The sequence below is a fragment of the Lissotriton helveticus genome, chromosome 10 (genome assembly GCF_964261635.1).
Source record: "Lissotriton helveticus chromosome 10, aLisHel1.1, whole genome shotgun sequence".
Lineage (NCBI taxonomy): Eukaryota > Metazoa > Chordata > Amphibia > Caudata > Salamandridae > Lissotriton > Lissotriton helveticus.
In genome coordinates this window covers 159571673-159589934 of record NC_136071.1, presented here as the reverse complement: position 1 = coordinate 159589934, position 18262 = coordinate 159571673, and the positions used below count along the sequence as shown (strand labels likewise).

At 46.6% G+C, this 18262-nt stretch overlaps 1 protein-coding gene across 5 annotated transcripts in view; it reads left to right on the top strand.

Annotated features, from left to right (window-relative positions):
* CARD11 (caspase recruitment domain family member 11) overlaps positions 1-18262 on the top strand; it is a 1114500-nt gene that overhangs the window by 1035632 nt on the left and 60606 nt on the right. For all 5 annotated transcript variants that reach the window (XM_078664998.1, XM_078664996.1, XM_078664999.1 and 2 more), the window contains exons 18-19: positions 2689-2785; positions 14043-14138. In XM_078664998.1, the coding sequence (XP_078521124.1) occupies positions 2689-2785; positions 14043-14138 (193 nt within the window). The remainder of the gene's footprint in view (positions 1-2688; positions 2786-14042; positions 14139-18262) is intronic.

Here is an 18262-nt window from a genome sequence, read left to right as displayed (position 1 = left end):
TTAATTCAAGGGAATTTAATTCATTTAATTGTACGGATTGAGTAAGGTTAGTTTCTAATTAATGTAACTGAAATAAAATGAATTTAAGAAGAGAGCTAGGGCTTCTATTAAGCCTTAATTAGATTAAGGCTTCCTACTTATTTAATTTAAATTAATTAATGTTTATTGTCGGCATTAGGATTAGGTTTTGGTTAGGTTTATTGTTTCATTTTCTTGAAATAAACATAATTTAAGCATATGGTGAGGGTGAACATAAGTGTTTGTGAATGGGTAGCAGCTAAATCTAATTTGATTTGGTTTAGGGTCAAGGTTACATTGAGGGTAATACAATGTAATGTAATTCATTTACCTTTAATGTAGGGTCAGCTTTAATGTAGGGTCGAATGTAGGGCCTATGTTGTGGCTTGAGGAAGTGATACAATATTTAAAAACGACCTTGTCAAAGTAGTTGTAGTCGACTAGTGATTTGGATGAGGTAGTACCACAAGGCACCGAGCTCTGAGAGAGTGACATATATATTTATATAAGTTATATCTTCCCAAGAAAATCATTGGGTCCTGACACTTTTTTCAAATAAGGCAATGCTACTTTTGGTCTGCTCTGTTATATGTCACTTGCCCTCCCTCCCCCTAACCCCCAAACTCCTTGGGAAGCTTCAGCTTGATCACTTTCCCATCCATTTACCCTTGGTTTCTCCACTGCACCCCTGCCATCCTTATTTTCCAACTCCAGCCTGCACTACCCCTTTGTGACCCTTTCCTTTCCTGTGGATCATCACTTGTGCCATTCCTACTCTAGCTCCTGGGAGACACCTTGGACATTAGTTGCTCTACACTGCTGAGCAAGAGAGCGGGTTGGCATATATCTGATGGCCAGTGGTGTGTACTAGAAGTTGGCGTGCCTACTCAGGCCATCTATACTACTCTTTGCACAGGCAAGGCATTGACCCCTCTCACCTGTCATCAGTCATGTGACTCCTGATCTCATATCTGGCCTGATCCATCCCCCTTGCTTTCCCCTTGACTCTGCACCACTCTGCCTCTGAACACTGTTCTCCCCATACCCTCTGGTCTGGCAGTGCCCTGCAGTTTCCACCTCATGGTCTCTGGTCTCACTCACTCCCCTCTCCTAAGCTCTTCATCTATTCAAAGCTGTTGCCTTAAAAGGTTTCTTAAACAGTACTTTGATTGTTTGTGTCCTATTTAAGCTTAATACAATGACAGTCTAGCTACAGCCACAGAGACAGCATGAATCAATTGTGAAATCCCAAAATCTGCAAGGTCAACTAGACCTGTAAAAAAAGGGCAAGGGGATTTCCCTCCCATTCACAGCTTTCAGACGTTACTAGCATTACCTTATGGGGAGCTGTCTTCACTGGAAGGAGTATGTAATAAGACAAAGGGGCATATTACCGAGGAGTGCGTTGGAAAACTCACAACGCACATTCCCGTATCGCCGGCTATCGCCGGATTTCATCGCCTTTTTAGCGTGCAATTATCAATGTGCATCAGGCATGCGAATAGAAATCCGGCGATAGTCGGCGATATGGCACATTAGCGCATAAAAACAAACGTTGTTTTCACGCGCTAATGTGGGTCTTGATAATATGAGGGGGTGGATTCAGCTTTATGATCCACACCCCCATGTTATCAATGCCCTAACACCTGGTCAGAGCAGGCGTTGGGAGACCTGCGATAAACGAGTTTGTCGCAGGTCTTTTCCTCCCTTCGCCTTCCTTGGTAATAGGGTGTTCCCACCTCCAACCACATTTATCATGTGGTTGGACGTGGGAACGCCCACTTTGCATGTCATTAGCGATGTTTATCGCCGACATGCAAAGTGGGCATGGAGCAGGCTTTAAAATGCCCTTGTGAATAGGGCTCTGGCAGTATCGTCGCTTTCTCGGCACAATTCGCCGAGAAAGCGGCGATACTTGCCATTGGTAAAATGCCCCAAAATCCCTACAGTTCCCTGAAGGGGCCTGCTCCTGCCAGCAGAGGCAGCACTGTTCTGCCTGGGCTTGAGCAATGCATAGCACATAATGTGAGGAGCTGGAGTGCATGGGTATATTAAGTTAATATCTGGCACATGAGTAGAGTTTCCGTCCATGTGATGGGAGTTTCTTGGCATCTGGCAACATACTTAAACAGCAACGCTGGCGAATGTTATATAAAATTACTTGTGCCATGCATACATTTATTCATACATCCAAACATATGTAAACCCTCAAAACCCATGCAGAAAACAACAGATAAACCCGAGCAAATATACCAAGTCAAAAGTTAACACATAAATTTAAAACCTAGAGCTTTGCTAATTTTTGTTTCTTCGTTATGATGTGGCTTGGTCAATTGCTCAATTGTATGATATTTATGCTACCTGTGCTGTGCTGTTATCCAGTTCTTGGCAAAATGCAAACATTGCCATCAGTTCTCTTCAACATCTGACTTGTCTTCTCCCTGCTTCTTCCATCTATCTTTCCCTTGCGCACTTCTTCTGTAAAAGGGCGTTATCAAGCTGATAATGCCCAGTGGACTCTGGGAGAGTTTATCGAACACCAAAACATGAAATCCTGAATTGATATTGACTAACCTTGTGTCTCTGATCTTGTTTGCAAGAACTGCACACATGGGGCATGGACCAGCTGAAAAACAATATGTCTGTCTTGTCTTTCCTCATTTACTGCAGGGCCCAGCAGCTTTTGTTGGTCAAGCTGAACCGGTTAATGCACAGAGGCAGCCGGGATGAGACGGACAGTTCGAGTAACACCTTGAAAGCGCTCAGGGTAAGTACGTCTGAAATCAATCGCAACTCACAAACGTTTTCTTCCCAGTTCTAACTTTACAGCTAGTACTGACAAGGCATTATCCCTGTTCAGGTTCTGTCCGCTTCATACAGTAGGGTCTACTTTCCAATGCAGCAGATGATTAACAAGGTTTGAGGACCAATTATGAAAGCAGGGGAAAAGAAAAAAAAACACATTTGAGTCAGTAATTGCTGGACTGGGACAGAAAATAGGCACATGCACTAAAATAAAAGTGGTCCCACTAGCAAATCAGATAGCTAAAAAGTAGGGTTAGGCATAACTCACGTAATTCTGTGTGTTACCCAGAAATTCTGCTAGATTACGCAAGAAGAGTAATTCTGCATGTAGTGCTATTTCTTAGCACAAAAATGCTCCCTTGCGTCCAAAACGGAAGCAAGGATGCATTTTACACTAAGAAGTAGTGCTAAATGCAGCAGTACACAAATTGTGTGAGCAGCTGCTCGCACTCGCTAAATGTGTCTTCGCAGTAGTATTTTCCCCTGAAATTACTCTTTATTATGCGAGGAGAAGTAATCGCATAATTATCTGTAATTCGGCGTCATAGATGAACACAGGATTACCGAAATTACTCCTGCATAATTGAAATTCCACCCACGTCTACTAAAAAGTGGCCCGTGTTTGCAAATTGGGGTCGTTTTGAACTTGTAAAGACACGCTCTATAAGTGCTTTACAAGGTATGTAAGACTACATGGATTTGTGCTTGCTTAAGCCAAGGTTTGTGGTAATATCAGGGAAATTCCCTGTAAAAACGGGAAACAACCTTTACAACGCAACTTTTACAATGCACTACCATTACAACTAAACTTTTACAACGCAACATCCATTACAACGCATGCATTTACAATGCAACCATTACAACGCATGACACTACAACGCACACCACTACAACGCATGTCATTACAACTCAGTCATTACAACGCATACCATTACAACGCATAACATTACCATCCAACACTTACCCTACTGTTGCACCCCCTGGAGTTAGAATAGTAATTTTTACCCCTACACTATCCAACACTTACCCTACTGTTGCACCCCCTGGAGTTAGAATAGTAATTTTACCCCTACACTATCCAATACTTACCAAAACATGCAATGTAATGTTATGCGTTGTAATGGTATGCGTTGTAAAGGTATTATGCGTTGTAATGGAATGCGTTGTAAATGTATTTTTTAAAATTTCGTTGTAATGGCATGCGTTGTAATGGAATGCGTTGTAATGGATGTTGCGTTGTAAAAAATGCGCTGTAAAGGTATGCGTTGTAAAAGTGTGCGTTGTAACGTCATACATCGGTAAAAACCATTGGCAATGCCTATAGGTCTGATATATGAATGCACTGTCAAGCCAGACCTAAAAATCAATACGGGTTAATTACTGCCTTCTGCCCATCTCTGCTGCTGCTAGAGAAAACCACCATACATTATCTAGTTACCTAAGGAACTTTAATAGCATTACAGTGTCATGTGTATGCCCCTGAAAGTTCAACCTCAGGCAACTGATAAAATAAGTAAAATAATCACAGCTGTGTGGAGGCCAAGCCCTTTTTTTTGGAAGCACACAACTACTTCCCAATGGAAACATGTACTCCTGACTCTCAACATGTGGACGGAGCCAATGCCCATTCCTAGTTAAAATCACACTTTAACTGCGCTATCAAGCCAGACCATAAAAACTGGCCCATCAGACCATAATACAGGCCCACAAACAAGCTTAGGCAAAGCCTATAGGTCCGGCTTTAAAGAAATGTACGGTAAGACAAAAAAAGTCAATGTGCCGATCCTATTTGTATAGTAATGCGAAGCATTGCAGGTAATTAGCATATGTGGAATCGTTGCACTGTAGACTAATATTGCTGTAGGTTAAAAGGTCAGGTAATAGTTGTACTGTCAAGCCAGACCTAAAAATGTATGTGGGTTAATGACTGCCCTCCTTCCGTCTGTGCCGCTGCCAGAGAAAGACAAACACCATAAATGATCTAGATATCAAAGACACGTTTACAGCATTAGACTGTTATGGATGCCCCTGAAAGTTCAAGCTCAACCAGCTGGTGGAGGGCAAGCACTTTTTTTGGAGAAGCACACAACTTTTACCCAATGAAAACAGATATTCCTGGCTCCCAACAAGTGGGTGGAGCCAAAGTCTCTCTCCAGTGGTACTCAGTACTCACAAAATTGTCTGGCAACAGCAGTGCCGTCGAGCCAGACCATAAAAATGGCCCAGAGACAGACCTGTCAGACCAGCGTTTCAGGCACTGCCTGATTGGCCTTTAGGCCATTGAGTGAAGCAAAAAGTGCTCTGAAGTTACCAAAAAGCATTGCACATCATTCCTGAAAATGCTTAATTAAATAAGTGAATAAGCAGGTGTATGAACACTCATGACAAGTAGAATGAAGAAGCTAAAAACAAATCCAGGTGACATTGGAACATTACACCTGCAGAAAGGAGTCCCATGATCCATGGTCTCCCTAATACCGCACTGACTCATCTGAAAGGCATCTTTCACACTGCAACACATCTCAACAAAGAACTTTGACTACATCATCCCAACTCGAATAGAATCAGGCTGGCTATCTCTTGAAGCCCACTTCATGTGTCATTGTATCACATACAACGTCATCAGAAAAGACACCCTGCACAGTGCTTACTTTCTGAGAAAAATAAGTGCCAGGGCTCTAGTCAGAAGGCCTCTGCAGCTTGCACCACCCATTGCCACTGCCAGCGTTGCTAATGACAGTACCTACACAACTGCTAACCAGCACACTGCTACAAGTGTGACAATTCAGATTATTCCAGGCCCCCAACGCTATATAAAAATAGCTTGGGCAGCAGGTACTAGTTGTTTTTAATGCCTACTGAATTAATAAACAATTGCTGTTCTGCTCATCTTTAGATTATACAAAGAGCACCACCATGTGGCAGCTGCCATAAGTGCCAGTGTTGAAAACTAAGTGCCAGAGCCGACAATTAAGTCGGAAACCACTGGCTCAAATTAAGCATTGATGCAACCAGGTCTTCACTAGATTAGCAATAAAAAAAGGGGGGGAAAAGGCAGACCTTTTCCATATACACTCTCAGAATGAAGAACATCATGATCAGAATGCACCCATCCATCCATCACTTCGAGAACCATGTCTTAAGACTCACCTCTTTAGATTGCATTATGAAGGCGATTTTGACTTTTCAGGAGTCTTCGATTCTGCATGGATCACAAAGGTAGCAGTCAGCCTAGAGCCGAGTCACCCACGGTTTGCTAAAAATATTCACCATAATGTTTCAGAACAAAACGAAAACCATGTACTGGAGGCCTCCTCTGTGTTACTTTTTGTTCTACTGAAAGAAACCTCAAAGTTGGGTTTCTTTCTACAAAGGAAAGTCAAGGAGAGTTTCTCAGTGACATTTTTCTCTTATTCTGAATGCATTCTGCATAGCTTGTATAGTGGCCCCATGTGGAAAATAGTCAGTGGCGCAGTCCATGCACTGAAAAGGTCATGGCTTGTGCCACAGTGGTTCACTGTTGTGCCACTGTCTAGGTGGTTTCAAAGGTAGAGCCAGCTGAGGCTCAGAATTCTGAAACTTTGCAATTTCATCACCTCTTAAGTTAAGGGAAGCTCGACTGGAGTTATCCGAATTGGCATCTGTGGCTTTTTCTCCATAATTATAGATTTGCTGCATTTATCACATAATCTATCGTCTACTGTATTATCTGCAGATTTTAACAAAAAAAATGTTGTTCCTAGCTCAAACGGATCAAAAGTTATTAAAACTCAGTAATAAGCGTTAGTGCACATTGGAAGGCCCTGTGCTCCGCTTGACGGGTCATCTTTCTGTTGCTTATTGCTGTATTTGGGTGAAACATTTGACCAGATAGAGTTTGCATGTGTAAAAATTTAAAATAATAAGGGTATTACTATCACAAAATGTGATGCATTTCGACACATAATTTGCCTTTTCATGTGTCATAATTTAGTAAATCCAGATGTATAAATTGGTCCTCCCTTTCCCCTATAATTCCAGTATCATTGTTACTGCGGGAGGAGGGGGGAGCGGGGGGGGGAGCAACATGTTTGGTGAAGCTGAAGCCCTGCTTAATTTATGGCGGAGGTCCTGCCCCATAAACTATAATTAAAGCTGTTTCACATGATGGGTTTCACCACCCACGAATATTCTACATCCTTTTAAACCACATCTCTGGGCTCTTGCACATATTCAGTGCTCCAGTTTTTCCCTAACTTAGAGGTCCATTAGGATGGCGGACGGACAAAGTCCGTCCGCCATCCTGTCGGGGGCCGGTACCGTCCGCCACAAGGGCGGCGGAACCGTGCCCCCAATTAGGATGCATCCGCCACAGTGGCGGGTGCATCCCGCATTTTTTTACATTGCAGTGGACGGTGCTTGAAGCACCGGCCGCCGCAATGCAAAAAATGCACGTTGTACATTTCAATGCGCAACATGACAGGCACGCCGCGGTGCCTTTCATGGTGTACCTTGAAATGCTGGGGGGTACCATAGGTACCCCCCATGTGCACCCCCCACCCCCTTCACCCTGGGGGCCCGCAACAGGCCCCCAAAGCAAAGACCGTATGCCTTTCCGTGACGGCATTGCCGCCACGGAAAGGCATTCCTCACCGGCCATCCTAATATGGCTGGCGGTGTCTGATAGACACTGCCACCATATCAGGCGTTTTCCGCCGCAGTCGCAAGCCGACCGCGGCGGAAAAGCGGCGGATGGTCTTCCCCTCCGCCACGGTCCCCCCCGCCATCGTAATATGGCGGGGGAAGAAATGTGGCGGACGGGCAGGGATGGCGGACGGATCGCCACCGCCTTCATGGCGGTGGCGATCCGTCCACCATCCTAATGGACCCCTGGGTTTGTGCTTAACATGCACATACACATACATACGTACATCAAGGCACACACATATACATTACCATAAGAATGTATTATCCAGCTCCATGCACACATATCTCCTGCTGCATCTGAGCGCCATTGAATAAAATTGATCACTTTCACTGAGAAATCAGCTACAAAAGACAATGATCTAAACTCGAGGAAATTAATGCTCATGTAGGAAGGCATTGTCATCTAGATGCAAATGTGAACATGGTGCCCCATACCCATATCAAAGAGACCCACTAAATGAAATGAAAACACTAACAAAAACACAGAAAATTGCACCCACATATTCACATTCAGACACACTCACACACTCTCCTACACTCGCTCAATGGAAATTGTACCCCAGGCATATTTATTTTATTTATTTATTTATTGGTTTTTTTTACGCGCCGGCATCACACCCGAAGGTGTATCTCCGCGCGGTGCTGTGATGTGGACAGAAAGAGGAGCCTCCACCTAGAATAGTACCGTTTTTAAGCGCTTCCTGAAAGCTGGGTGACTGGGGCACTCTCTGAGGGAGAGGGGGAGGCAGTTCCATAGACGTGGACCCATGATGGAGAGGGCACGACCTCCTTGTCTGGTCTTATAATGTCTGGGAACCTGCAACAGCTGTTGGTTGGTAGACCTAAGGGTACGAGACGGACGATGAAAGACAAATTTGTCCGCCAAGTACTGGGGTCCCAGATTGTAAAGACTTTTGTGTATCACACAGCAGATTTTAAATTCTACCCGTTTCCGGATAGGAAGCCAGTGAAGGGCTTTGAGGAGGGGGAGGGAAGGCGTTCTAGGGGGGGAGTTGGTCACCAGCCGTGCTGCGGTGTTCTGCACCACTTGCAGTTTGTTAAGCACTCCCTCACTGGCCGCTAAGAGTAGGCCATTACAGTAGTCCAGGCGGCTCAAAACGAGGGCCTGGACCAAGGTCTTCCGGGTGTCATCGGGCAGAAGGGGGAACACCTTCCGAAGGAGGCTAATGACGTGGAAGCATGAACCCACAGTAGTGCCGGCATGGTGAGAAAGGGTGAGGTCCTGGTCTAGACGAACCCCCAGGTTTTTGACCACCTGTTTAGGGAGCGGGGCTTGTCCCAGGCTTGAAGGCCACCAGTCTGGGGTCCAAAGGATTTTCGCCTCCCCAAATAGCATGACCTCAGACTTTCCCACATTGCACTGTAGGTAATTCTTGGTCATCCAGCTGGCAATTGCAGTCATGCCGTTGGAGAATGATTGTTTTATCTCCGGGGTGAAGGTCTTGAAAGTAAACAGCAGCTGCGTGTCGTCAGCGTAGGAGATAGGCATAAACCCAAAGGACCTAATCATGTTGGCGAGAGAGGAGACGTAAACGTTAAACAACGTAGGGCTCAGGCAGGAGCCCTGCGGGACTCCTCTAATGATGTTGGCCGAGGCGGAAGTAAAGGAGCCCATGTTCACCTTCTGGGTCCGCTCAGAGAGGAAGCTGGTAAACCACGCCAGGGCAGATCTTTCAATGCCTATCTCCTTTAATCTGGAGAGGAGAATGTCGTGGGATATGGTGTCGAATGCTGCGGACAAGTCCAACAGCACCAACACCACAGACAAACCTCTGTCCAGTGACAGGCGTATGGTGTCCGTAACAGAGAGGAGGGCGGTCTCGGTACTATGCCTAGGCCTGAACCCGGACTGAGAGTGGTCAAGGCTGCCAGTGTGCTCAATAAAGGCGGAGAGATGATGGTTGACGTGTTTCTCCGTCAATTTGCCAATGAATGGCAGCAGAGAGATGGGCCGCAGATTGGTCAAGTCCGACCAGGGGATGGTGGAGTTCTTCCTGATAGGCTTGACCATGGCCTCCTTCCACACCTGGGGGACCAGTCCCTCAGACAGGGAGCGATTGATCACCGTTTGAATACATGGGCTGATAACACTGCCAATAAGGTGCATAACACGGGCAGGTACGGGGTCAACTGGACTGCCTGACTTGATGGTCCCAATCAGGGAGTTGACCTGGTCTAAGGAGATCTCCGGGATGAGGGATAGTGAGGCTGGGACAGCACTGGCTGTTCCCGACTGTAGACTGGGCAAGGGATCGTTATCTTCCGTGGAAGCGCTGGATTGGGAGATCTTTTGGTAGATGGCGTCAATTTTATCCGTGAAGAAGCCAGCTGTTTCGTCGCACAGTTGTTGGGTTAACACCTCTGCACTGTCACAGGCGACCGGCTTAGTGAATGTGCAAAGCACCTGGTAAAGCAATTTAGGGTCGTTTTTAGCATCAGAGAGCTGAGAGATGATGTGGGACTTACGGGCAGCTCTGATGTTTGTATGATAGAGTCGCATAGCTGAGCTATACCTGTCTCTATCACTGGGGCTGCGCGAGAGTCTCCAGGATTTCTCCAGCTTTCTGCAGGCTCTTTTCTCCATGCGTAGTGCATCTGAGTACCACAATTCTTGTTTACGACCCGACCGCATATTGCAGCGTCTTAGAGGGGCGATCAAATTGACCGCCGTACTCAGGGCTTTGTTAAATTTGGACAAAGCCAGATTGGGGGAGTCTGATGGGAGGAACTCAGGAGAAATGAAGGCGGCTCCAAAGGAGGTGGCGGATACCTTGTGCCACTGCCTGCGCCATAACGGTAGGGGGACAGGGTTAGGGCGCTCCTCAAAAAGAGAAGGGAGGGAGAAATTAATTATAAAATGGTCAGTCCAGTCAACCTGCACAGGGGGATGGCAGATCAGGGCATGGGAGTTGGATAAGATTAGATCTAGCGTGTGGCCGGCTTGGTGGGTCGGGCCCTGATTACACTGTGTAAAGCCTAGGGCAGAAAGATCAGCCAACAGTTTGCAAGATTCAGCGTTGTCGGACAGTTCGCTGTGGACATTGAAGTCCCCTAGGAGTACAAAATTAGTCCCAGACCTAATATGTGGGGCTAGTGTCTCCAGGAGAGTGGTCGAGGCCACTGTGTAAGGACCCGGAGGGCGGTAAACCAAAGCTCCCTTCCAGAAGAGTGAGGGCGAGGAGCCAAATTTAAAAACCAGTATCTCAATGTCGTGAGTACAACATTGATCAAGGAGAGTGACAGTAAGCGTATCTTTATAGATAACTGCAACCCCGCCGCCGGTTTTGACAGGGCGGTCAAGCCTAAGAATCTTATACCCTGAGGGAACCGCCAGGGTGATAGCAGGGACTAGGTGAGGCTTAAGCCATGTCTCCGTGCAGAAGCAATAGTCGGGGCGGGTAGAATGTATTAAGTCCCATACTTCCGAATGGTGCTTCGGGAGAGATCTGACATTGCATAGTATGCTATTACCCCTGGGGGACGGGGCGATTGGGTCCATCGGGGTTAGAATGTCTGAGAGAGGGAAATCGGAGAGGGACTGAAAATGACATTGTTTGCAAGAGAAAGGACCCCCGGGGCAAGGGCCGTCCTTCTGACCACAACCATTAAGGGCAGGGTGCCACAATTTGCGTAGGTCACTGGTGGAATACCTTATTCTATCCGCTGCTAATGAGTTGGAGACGGCAGAGGTAGGGGTCATGGCCCCTGGTCCCGTTCGGTCACGGACGGGCACAGACGGGCTCCTCTCTGGCTCGTCTCAGGCGCGTCTAAGGCGCCCGTCTGCGCGCAACCGCTGCGCGCTTGAGCGACGAGAGGGCTTAAATGCCCTGCCTGAAGAACTGCTAGAGCGCTAACAGCGCGAGAGTGTGGGTGGGGTCACTGGCTCTTCCTGTCCCGCCCTCCGCTCAAGCGGCACTGGTTGCCGTGTCGGAACGGGGCGGGGCAGGGGGAAGATCGAGCACAGGCCCAGGAAGTCAGCGCAGTGTAGGCGGTGAGTGTGCAATCAGTTTTAAAAAGTCTTAATCACAATTTAAAAACACAAGTTTTAAAATGAAGCTCAAGCAGGTGCAAAACAAACAGGTACCGGCTAGTGGGGAGCGCGGAGCGCTGTCACAATCACAGCTGTTAGTAAAAGCGGGTCGGGGAGACTCTGCCACCGTCCCTCCCTTCCGCAAGCTGCCGCAGCTCCTCGCCGCCTTAAATGCCCTGCCTGAAGAACTGCTAGAGCGCTAACAGCGCGAGAGTGTGGGTGGGGTCACTGGCTCTTCCTGTCCCGCCCTCCGCTCAAGCGGCACTGGTTGCCGTGTCGGAACGGGGCGGGGCAGGGGGAAGATCGAGCACAGGCCCAGGAAGTCAGCGCAGTGTAGGCGGTGAGTGTGCAATCAGTTTTAAAAAGTCTTAATCACAATTTAAAAACACAAGTTTTAAAATGAAGCTCAAGCAGGTGCAAAACAAACAGGTACCGGCTAGTGGGGAGCGCGGAGCGCTGTCACAATCACAGCTGTTAGTAAAAGCGGGTCGGGGAGACTCTGCCACCGTCCCTCCCTTCCGCAAGCTGCCGCAGCTCCTCGCCGCCTTAAATGCCCTGCCTGAAGAACTGCTAGAGCGCTAACAGCGCGAGAGTGTGGGTGGGGTCACTGGCTCTTCCTGTCCCGCCCTCCGCTCAAGCGGCACTGGTTGCCGTGTCGGAACGGGGCGGGGCAGGGGGAAGATCGAGCACAGGCCCAGGAAGTCAGCGCAGTGTAGGCGGTGAGTGTGCAATCAGTTTTAAAAAGTCTTAATCACAATTTAAAAACACAAGTTTTAAAATGAAGCTCAAGCAGGTGCAAAACAAACAGGTACCGGCTAGTGGGGAGCGCGGAGCGCTGTCACAATCACAGCTGTTAGTAAAAGCGGGTCGGGGAGACTCTGCCACCGTCCCTCCCTTCCGCCATACACCCAGGTGGAATTTGCACATACACCCCTGCAAATCGACGGTATATATTCACCCTCAATCTATATTGAACACACCCTCATCCATCTGCCCAAACCTACACTGACATCACATCTGTCTGCTGACTCAGTAAAATGCATGGAGTACAAGTTGGAGAAATGGAGGGCCTGCCTGTAGCACAGGGCTTCTTCTGTGATCACATTCCCATCCCAACATTCTCAGGAGTGAAGTAGATAAAGTGCAATAGGAACCAGTGTAAACATGGAAAATGGGTCCCTCCATCGAGCTGGGAGGTAAAAGAGAGCCATACTTAAGGTGCAGAGGGCCCCCCACACCCTAAGTGTGTGGGTCACCTCACCAGTAGCACTAAATATAGTTTTGCCTGTGATTTTCAGATCAGGAAGATGCCCCTGTTCTTTAGACAGACCTTACAACTCTTACTAAATACACACAATGAAGCATAAAAGAGAGGCATGGTACCTCCAATGAGGTACCTCCATGATCACTTCTATGAGAGGGCATGTTCCGAGCCTGGCATCTGAATATTTAGGCCTGTCTGCACCTTAGACAAACTTTATGTTCCCTATTCATGCGCTAATTTGACTATACATATAACATTTACAACCAAATGTGCAAAGGAAACTCCTGATAGATATACGTCCATTTACATGTGCTGATGTTCAGCAATCCTCACTATGGGTGTATTGTTCCAGACACTGGTTAATCTGACTCTGAATTGGGCATTCCAAGGCATGGTCTGCCATGGACATTTGTGATCGCCAACACACCTGAGTGTTTAGTGGCCTTCATAAACCTCTCTGTTACTCCTTCCATCTGTAGAAAGAGTCAGAGTTTTACTGCATCCAAGGGCTGGTGTATTTCCAGTTCCAGGGTGGAAAGGGGAACAGACCACTCCAAGATTTTGCAGGGGGTGTAGGGGAAAACAAGTTTTTGCTAAAAAGAACACAAAAATCTGCGTTTGTAAAGAAGTTCCTTTTCTCCGTGTAGAGTTCTCCACCACGGAGAACTCCCATTGTGGGAATAGGATGCCCCTGGGAATGTCACATGACCTTCTCAGGCATGTGCATGGTACCCTGCACACGAGACAACTTTCCATGAGAGTTCTTGGGAATGTTTAGTGAATTCCAGAAAGTCATAAATCTACACTTGTACAATGGTGAAAATCAGTGCACGCAGGTTGGTGACTTTCTCTGGTAATCAGGTTGTATGTGTAATATATCTCTAGGGGATGCAGTGGTGGAGGGAATGTGGCACGGCAGTGTCCCCTAAGAGAAATGGAGATCTGCGCCTGCCTGCCTTGTAGACATTTTGATTATCTGAGCCAGTTTGAAAATTCCATTCAGAGCATTATTAAGTGTTATTGCCCTCGAATTCGGTTATTAACAGTACTAAAAGTCAGCATTCTAGAACTTCCAATTGGCCGAGGAATCTCAACATTCTACACAACAAGCTTTTTTTATTTTAAATAAAGCACTTGTGTACCATTTAGTTTGCCTATTTGATAGTTGACTTTAAGCTTTTGGAAGAGTAATACGAAGTCCTCTGTAATTCATTTCAGAACACGCTGCAGCCGGAGGAAGCATCGCCGCAGAATGACCCCAAGCTGAGCCCCCGCCTCTCGCGCGCAAGCTTCTTGTTTGTACAGATCATGCAGGTAATCTGACGGACATTCACTCCTGTCGAATCAAAAAGGGCAAAGCTTTCATGAACAGAGTAGGGCCAGACAGCTACACAGCGGGTCTCCCCTCGTCTTCACCTCCTTCGGGTGCCCTGCAGCAGGCTGGATGCTGCAGTGTTGCAGTGGAATAAGACAGCAGCGCCACCAGAACAGCACATTCCTGTTTTTGATTTTAAAGTGCCACTTTCAGAGTCTAGGGCACTTAGCATGCATTAGTTTGACATCACCTGCCAGGGGCCTGGGTAAGAAATGCTTTTCAGCAGTTTATGAATTTAAAGCTATATGGGAAATAAAAAGAATGTCTATGTAAATCACTGTGCATAAAAGCACTGCAAAAAGTACATTGTTTATGGGGTCGATTAAAAAAAGGAGAATTTACTCCTACGTGTACTTCGCCAAAACCGACATGTGTATGTGACAGAAAATCGGTCTTGGGTTGCTTGTGCTCTGGTTCAGAGAGGACCTGCCCTGGTGTTTTGGGTGGGATGGTTTGGATTGGAGCATGATCACTTCTGATTTGCATATGTCTGAGTCTAACCTGTGATGGCCTGGTGGGCAAAAAGAACAATGGACTAGAAATGCAACCAGAGTGATTAACAATGGCTGAAACTAATTCAAGCGTGCCACCCATCACTGACGCCTAATGTGAGACATGCATGCCCATACATGGGTCTGATGCTCAATTTGTCACTGGAATAAACTGCACCAGATGGAAGACCCCAACTGGGGCAAACCTGGTCATGGGTTGCTTGTGCTCTGGTTTAGAGAGTATCTGGCATGGCAATTGGGGCTGGACTGCGCCTATAGGAGCAGCGTCAAGACTGTACTGCATAGGGCCGGATCTAATATAGCTTTAGATCCACCATAGTGGGCTGTACTGGCTATTAGCACATTGGAATGTGGAGCACTCCATTGAATACAATGGAGTGCTCCGTGCTTCTACGGGCCAGTAAAATCCCTCAGAGCAACATTCCAATGTTGTTTGAACAAAAGCCTCTCGGAGACCCAGGGGATTTCGGGCTCTGAGATGCCTTTACTTTATTTGTTAGAACATTCTGCCCTCTAGTGGTAGAATGTTCTAATAGCCTTATAGGCCTTCGTAGCTGGGCTATACCGGCTATTCAGTTACGCTCTCTTGTTAAAGGCCCTCGCCGAACGCTGGAGCGGGTCTTTAATAGCTGGTATAGCCCAGTGGGCTATAAGGCGATTTTAGAACATTGGAATGTGGAGCACTCCATTGCAGACAATGGAGTGCTCTGTGCTTCTACAGGCCGGTAAAGACCCGCAGAGCAACATTCCAATGTTGTTTAAATAAAGGCCTCGTGGAGCCCGAGGGGATTTCACGAGGCCTTTGTTTAAGTTGATAGAGCATTGTGCCCTCTAGTGGCAGAATGTTATAATAGCCTTTAAGCCCGCGTTAGCAGACTATACCAGCTATTAAAGTTCCACTCTCTTGTTAAAGGCCCGAGCCGAAGGCTCAGGCCATTAACGTTGGAACGGGCCTTTAATAGTCGGTATAGCCTGCGACCTATAAGGCTATATTAAAGGCCGCTCCAGCTTTTGGCTCGGGCCTTTAACAAGGGAGCGGGCCTTTAATGGCTGATATAGCCCGCTACGGAGGGCTCTAAGGCTCTTAGAACATTCTGCTCCTGGAATGCAGAATGTTCTAATTTGTAAAACAAAGGCTTCACGGAGCCCGAGGTGGTTTTAATACCCAGAGCACTCCATTGTCTTCAGTGGAGCTCTCAACATTCCAATGTTCTAGTCTGAAATGGCATACACATCAGTGGACTGATGCAACCCAGAGTAAATGCCAGAGGCTGAGATTAGTTCACGCATCCCATACACCACAATGAAATGTATGTGAATTGGCAGAATTAGTAAATGGGTCATAGGAGTAAAGCTTTTATCATTCATTTACTTAAATTACCCTAAATTATCATCCCAAAAGGATTTGTTGTCGAGCCCAAACTAGGACATTAAACTCATAATGAAGATTAAGTGGTTGCCCGCAAAGTAGGAATTAACAGACTCTTTTTAAATATTTATAGGCAGCAGAGGTCACTGAATTTATTCTTTGCTGCACAAATTTCCCCTTCCATTCACTTTTTTCATGAATAATGGTATTGCTTTTTTCCTGCATGACTTACTGCAGGGAGCAAGAGCCGCTTAGATTTATTTCAGTCATGTAGTCAAATCTCCCATCTGTGCCACAGCAGATAATTGGCGAAATAGCCATTTCCCTGCAGTGGATACGTGAATATATTTCGGCTTAATGTTATGGTATAGACGTGTATATGTCTTTAATCTTTGCAGCTCACAGTTAATGGCAAAATGTGTAGATGTTGACTTGTTCACTTGAGTTTATTTGCTTTTCATTGCATTCCCTTCCAATGTAGGGCTTCATTCCAGGTAATTCCACACCCAGTAAATACCCATGTGGACAGCTGCAGCGTGCGCTATCATATCTCAATTCTGAATTCCCGCACTTTGGAATTGGGCTAACCGGATAATACCGCTTGTTTTACTTGTTCCATCTTGGAATGCACAGTATTTCTGCAGCACAAATTCCACAAAGCAAGCTCACTTGAGGGCAAGTTGTGGTATTACTACACCAATTTTCAGTATAATGCAGTTAGATCCGGAATGAGGATAGCATCAGTCCAGAATTAAGCCTTCAGAATTGCTACTCACTCGAAATGTGCCTAAAGGAGTATGGGGCATATTTACTAGAGAAGTGATAGAGTGTGGCATTAGCCTCCTTGGCTTAACGCCGCGTTCCGCCACTTCTGAAACGCAGGGCTGCACCATATTCACGAGAATATGTTGCAGCCCTGTGCTTCCCCCTGCGCTGGCGCTACATTTAGCAGCCTAGCACCAACACAGTCACCCTTGCACCGTAGTGCAAGGGTGTCTGCATGCAGTACACATAGAAGTTGCAAAACTCTTTTTTTTATTGATTGTTTATGTGCAGGAAGGGACACCTTCCTGCACATTAACAATCAAAGGCCTTCTGCTGTTTCTATGTGTGCTGTACAACGCAGCACACATGGAAACAGCAAAACCGTGGAGAAATTTAACATTGCCCCTGTTTAAGACCAGGTTTTCCCTGGTCCTAATTTTGGTGCTGCCCCATGTTTACGCCACCCTTGTAAATATGGGGCAGCATCAAAATGAATGGGTGTTGCGGTGGAATGCCCACAGCAACATCCATTGCCCTCCCCTTTCACACTAAGTATAGCATGAAAAGGTGCCTTACAAGGCAATGTTAAGCCACGTTAAGTGGCCTTAAGTTGCCTTGTAAATAAGGTGAAGCACATATCGCCACAGGAACCTCACTAAAAGTGACGTTCCTGTGGCACTAGGAGCTAGTAAATATGCCCCTATATTTGTATATACTATATTTTGACTTTGGCCACACGATTTTCAACTCTTAACAGGTTTGCAATGCCTGCCTCACCCACTTCTTGTATACCACATTCCCCACTTGCTGCGCGAGTTCCCTCCTGGCCTATTCACAGTCACCGCACGCATCTCTAACCCCCTTTATGCCACATTCACTCCTGTGGCCGGCCTTACTCACTCTCTTCTCACCACATTCATCCCTGATGCACACCTCATTTGCTTCATTCCAGCCACATTCCCGATTGTTGCATGCCTCACTTACTCCTTCATGCCACTTTCACCCTTGCTGAGACTCAGCCTCACTCACTCCCTTTATGCCACATCAAGCCTGCAGCATACTTCGTTAAAACCCTTCCTGCCACTTTCACTCATGCTACATAACTCACTGTCTTTATGCTACATTCACCTCTGATGCACACCTCCCTCCCTTCCTGCCACATTCACCTGTGATGCGTGCCTCACTAATCCATGTTATGCCTCTTTTATCACCGTGGCAACTCTCACTCACTGGTTTCAGGCCACGTCCATATCTCATGCATACTCCTTTTATGCCACATTCAAAACTGCTGGTGCTTGTCTCTCTATATATCACATGTACACTTACTGCATGCCTCACCCACTCTCTATCTATGTTTACTCTTGCTGTAGTCCTCACTCACAACATTTAGACTGCATTTACCCAATTCTGCATGCAG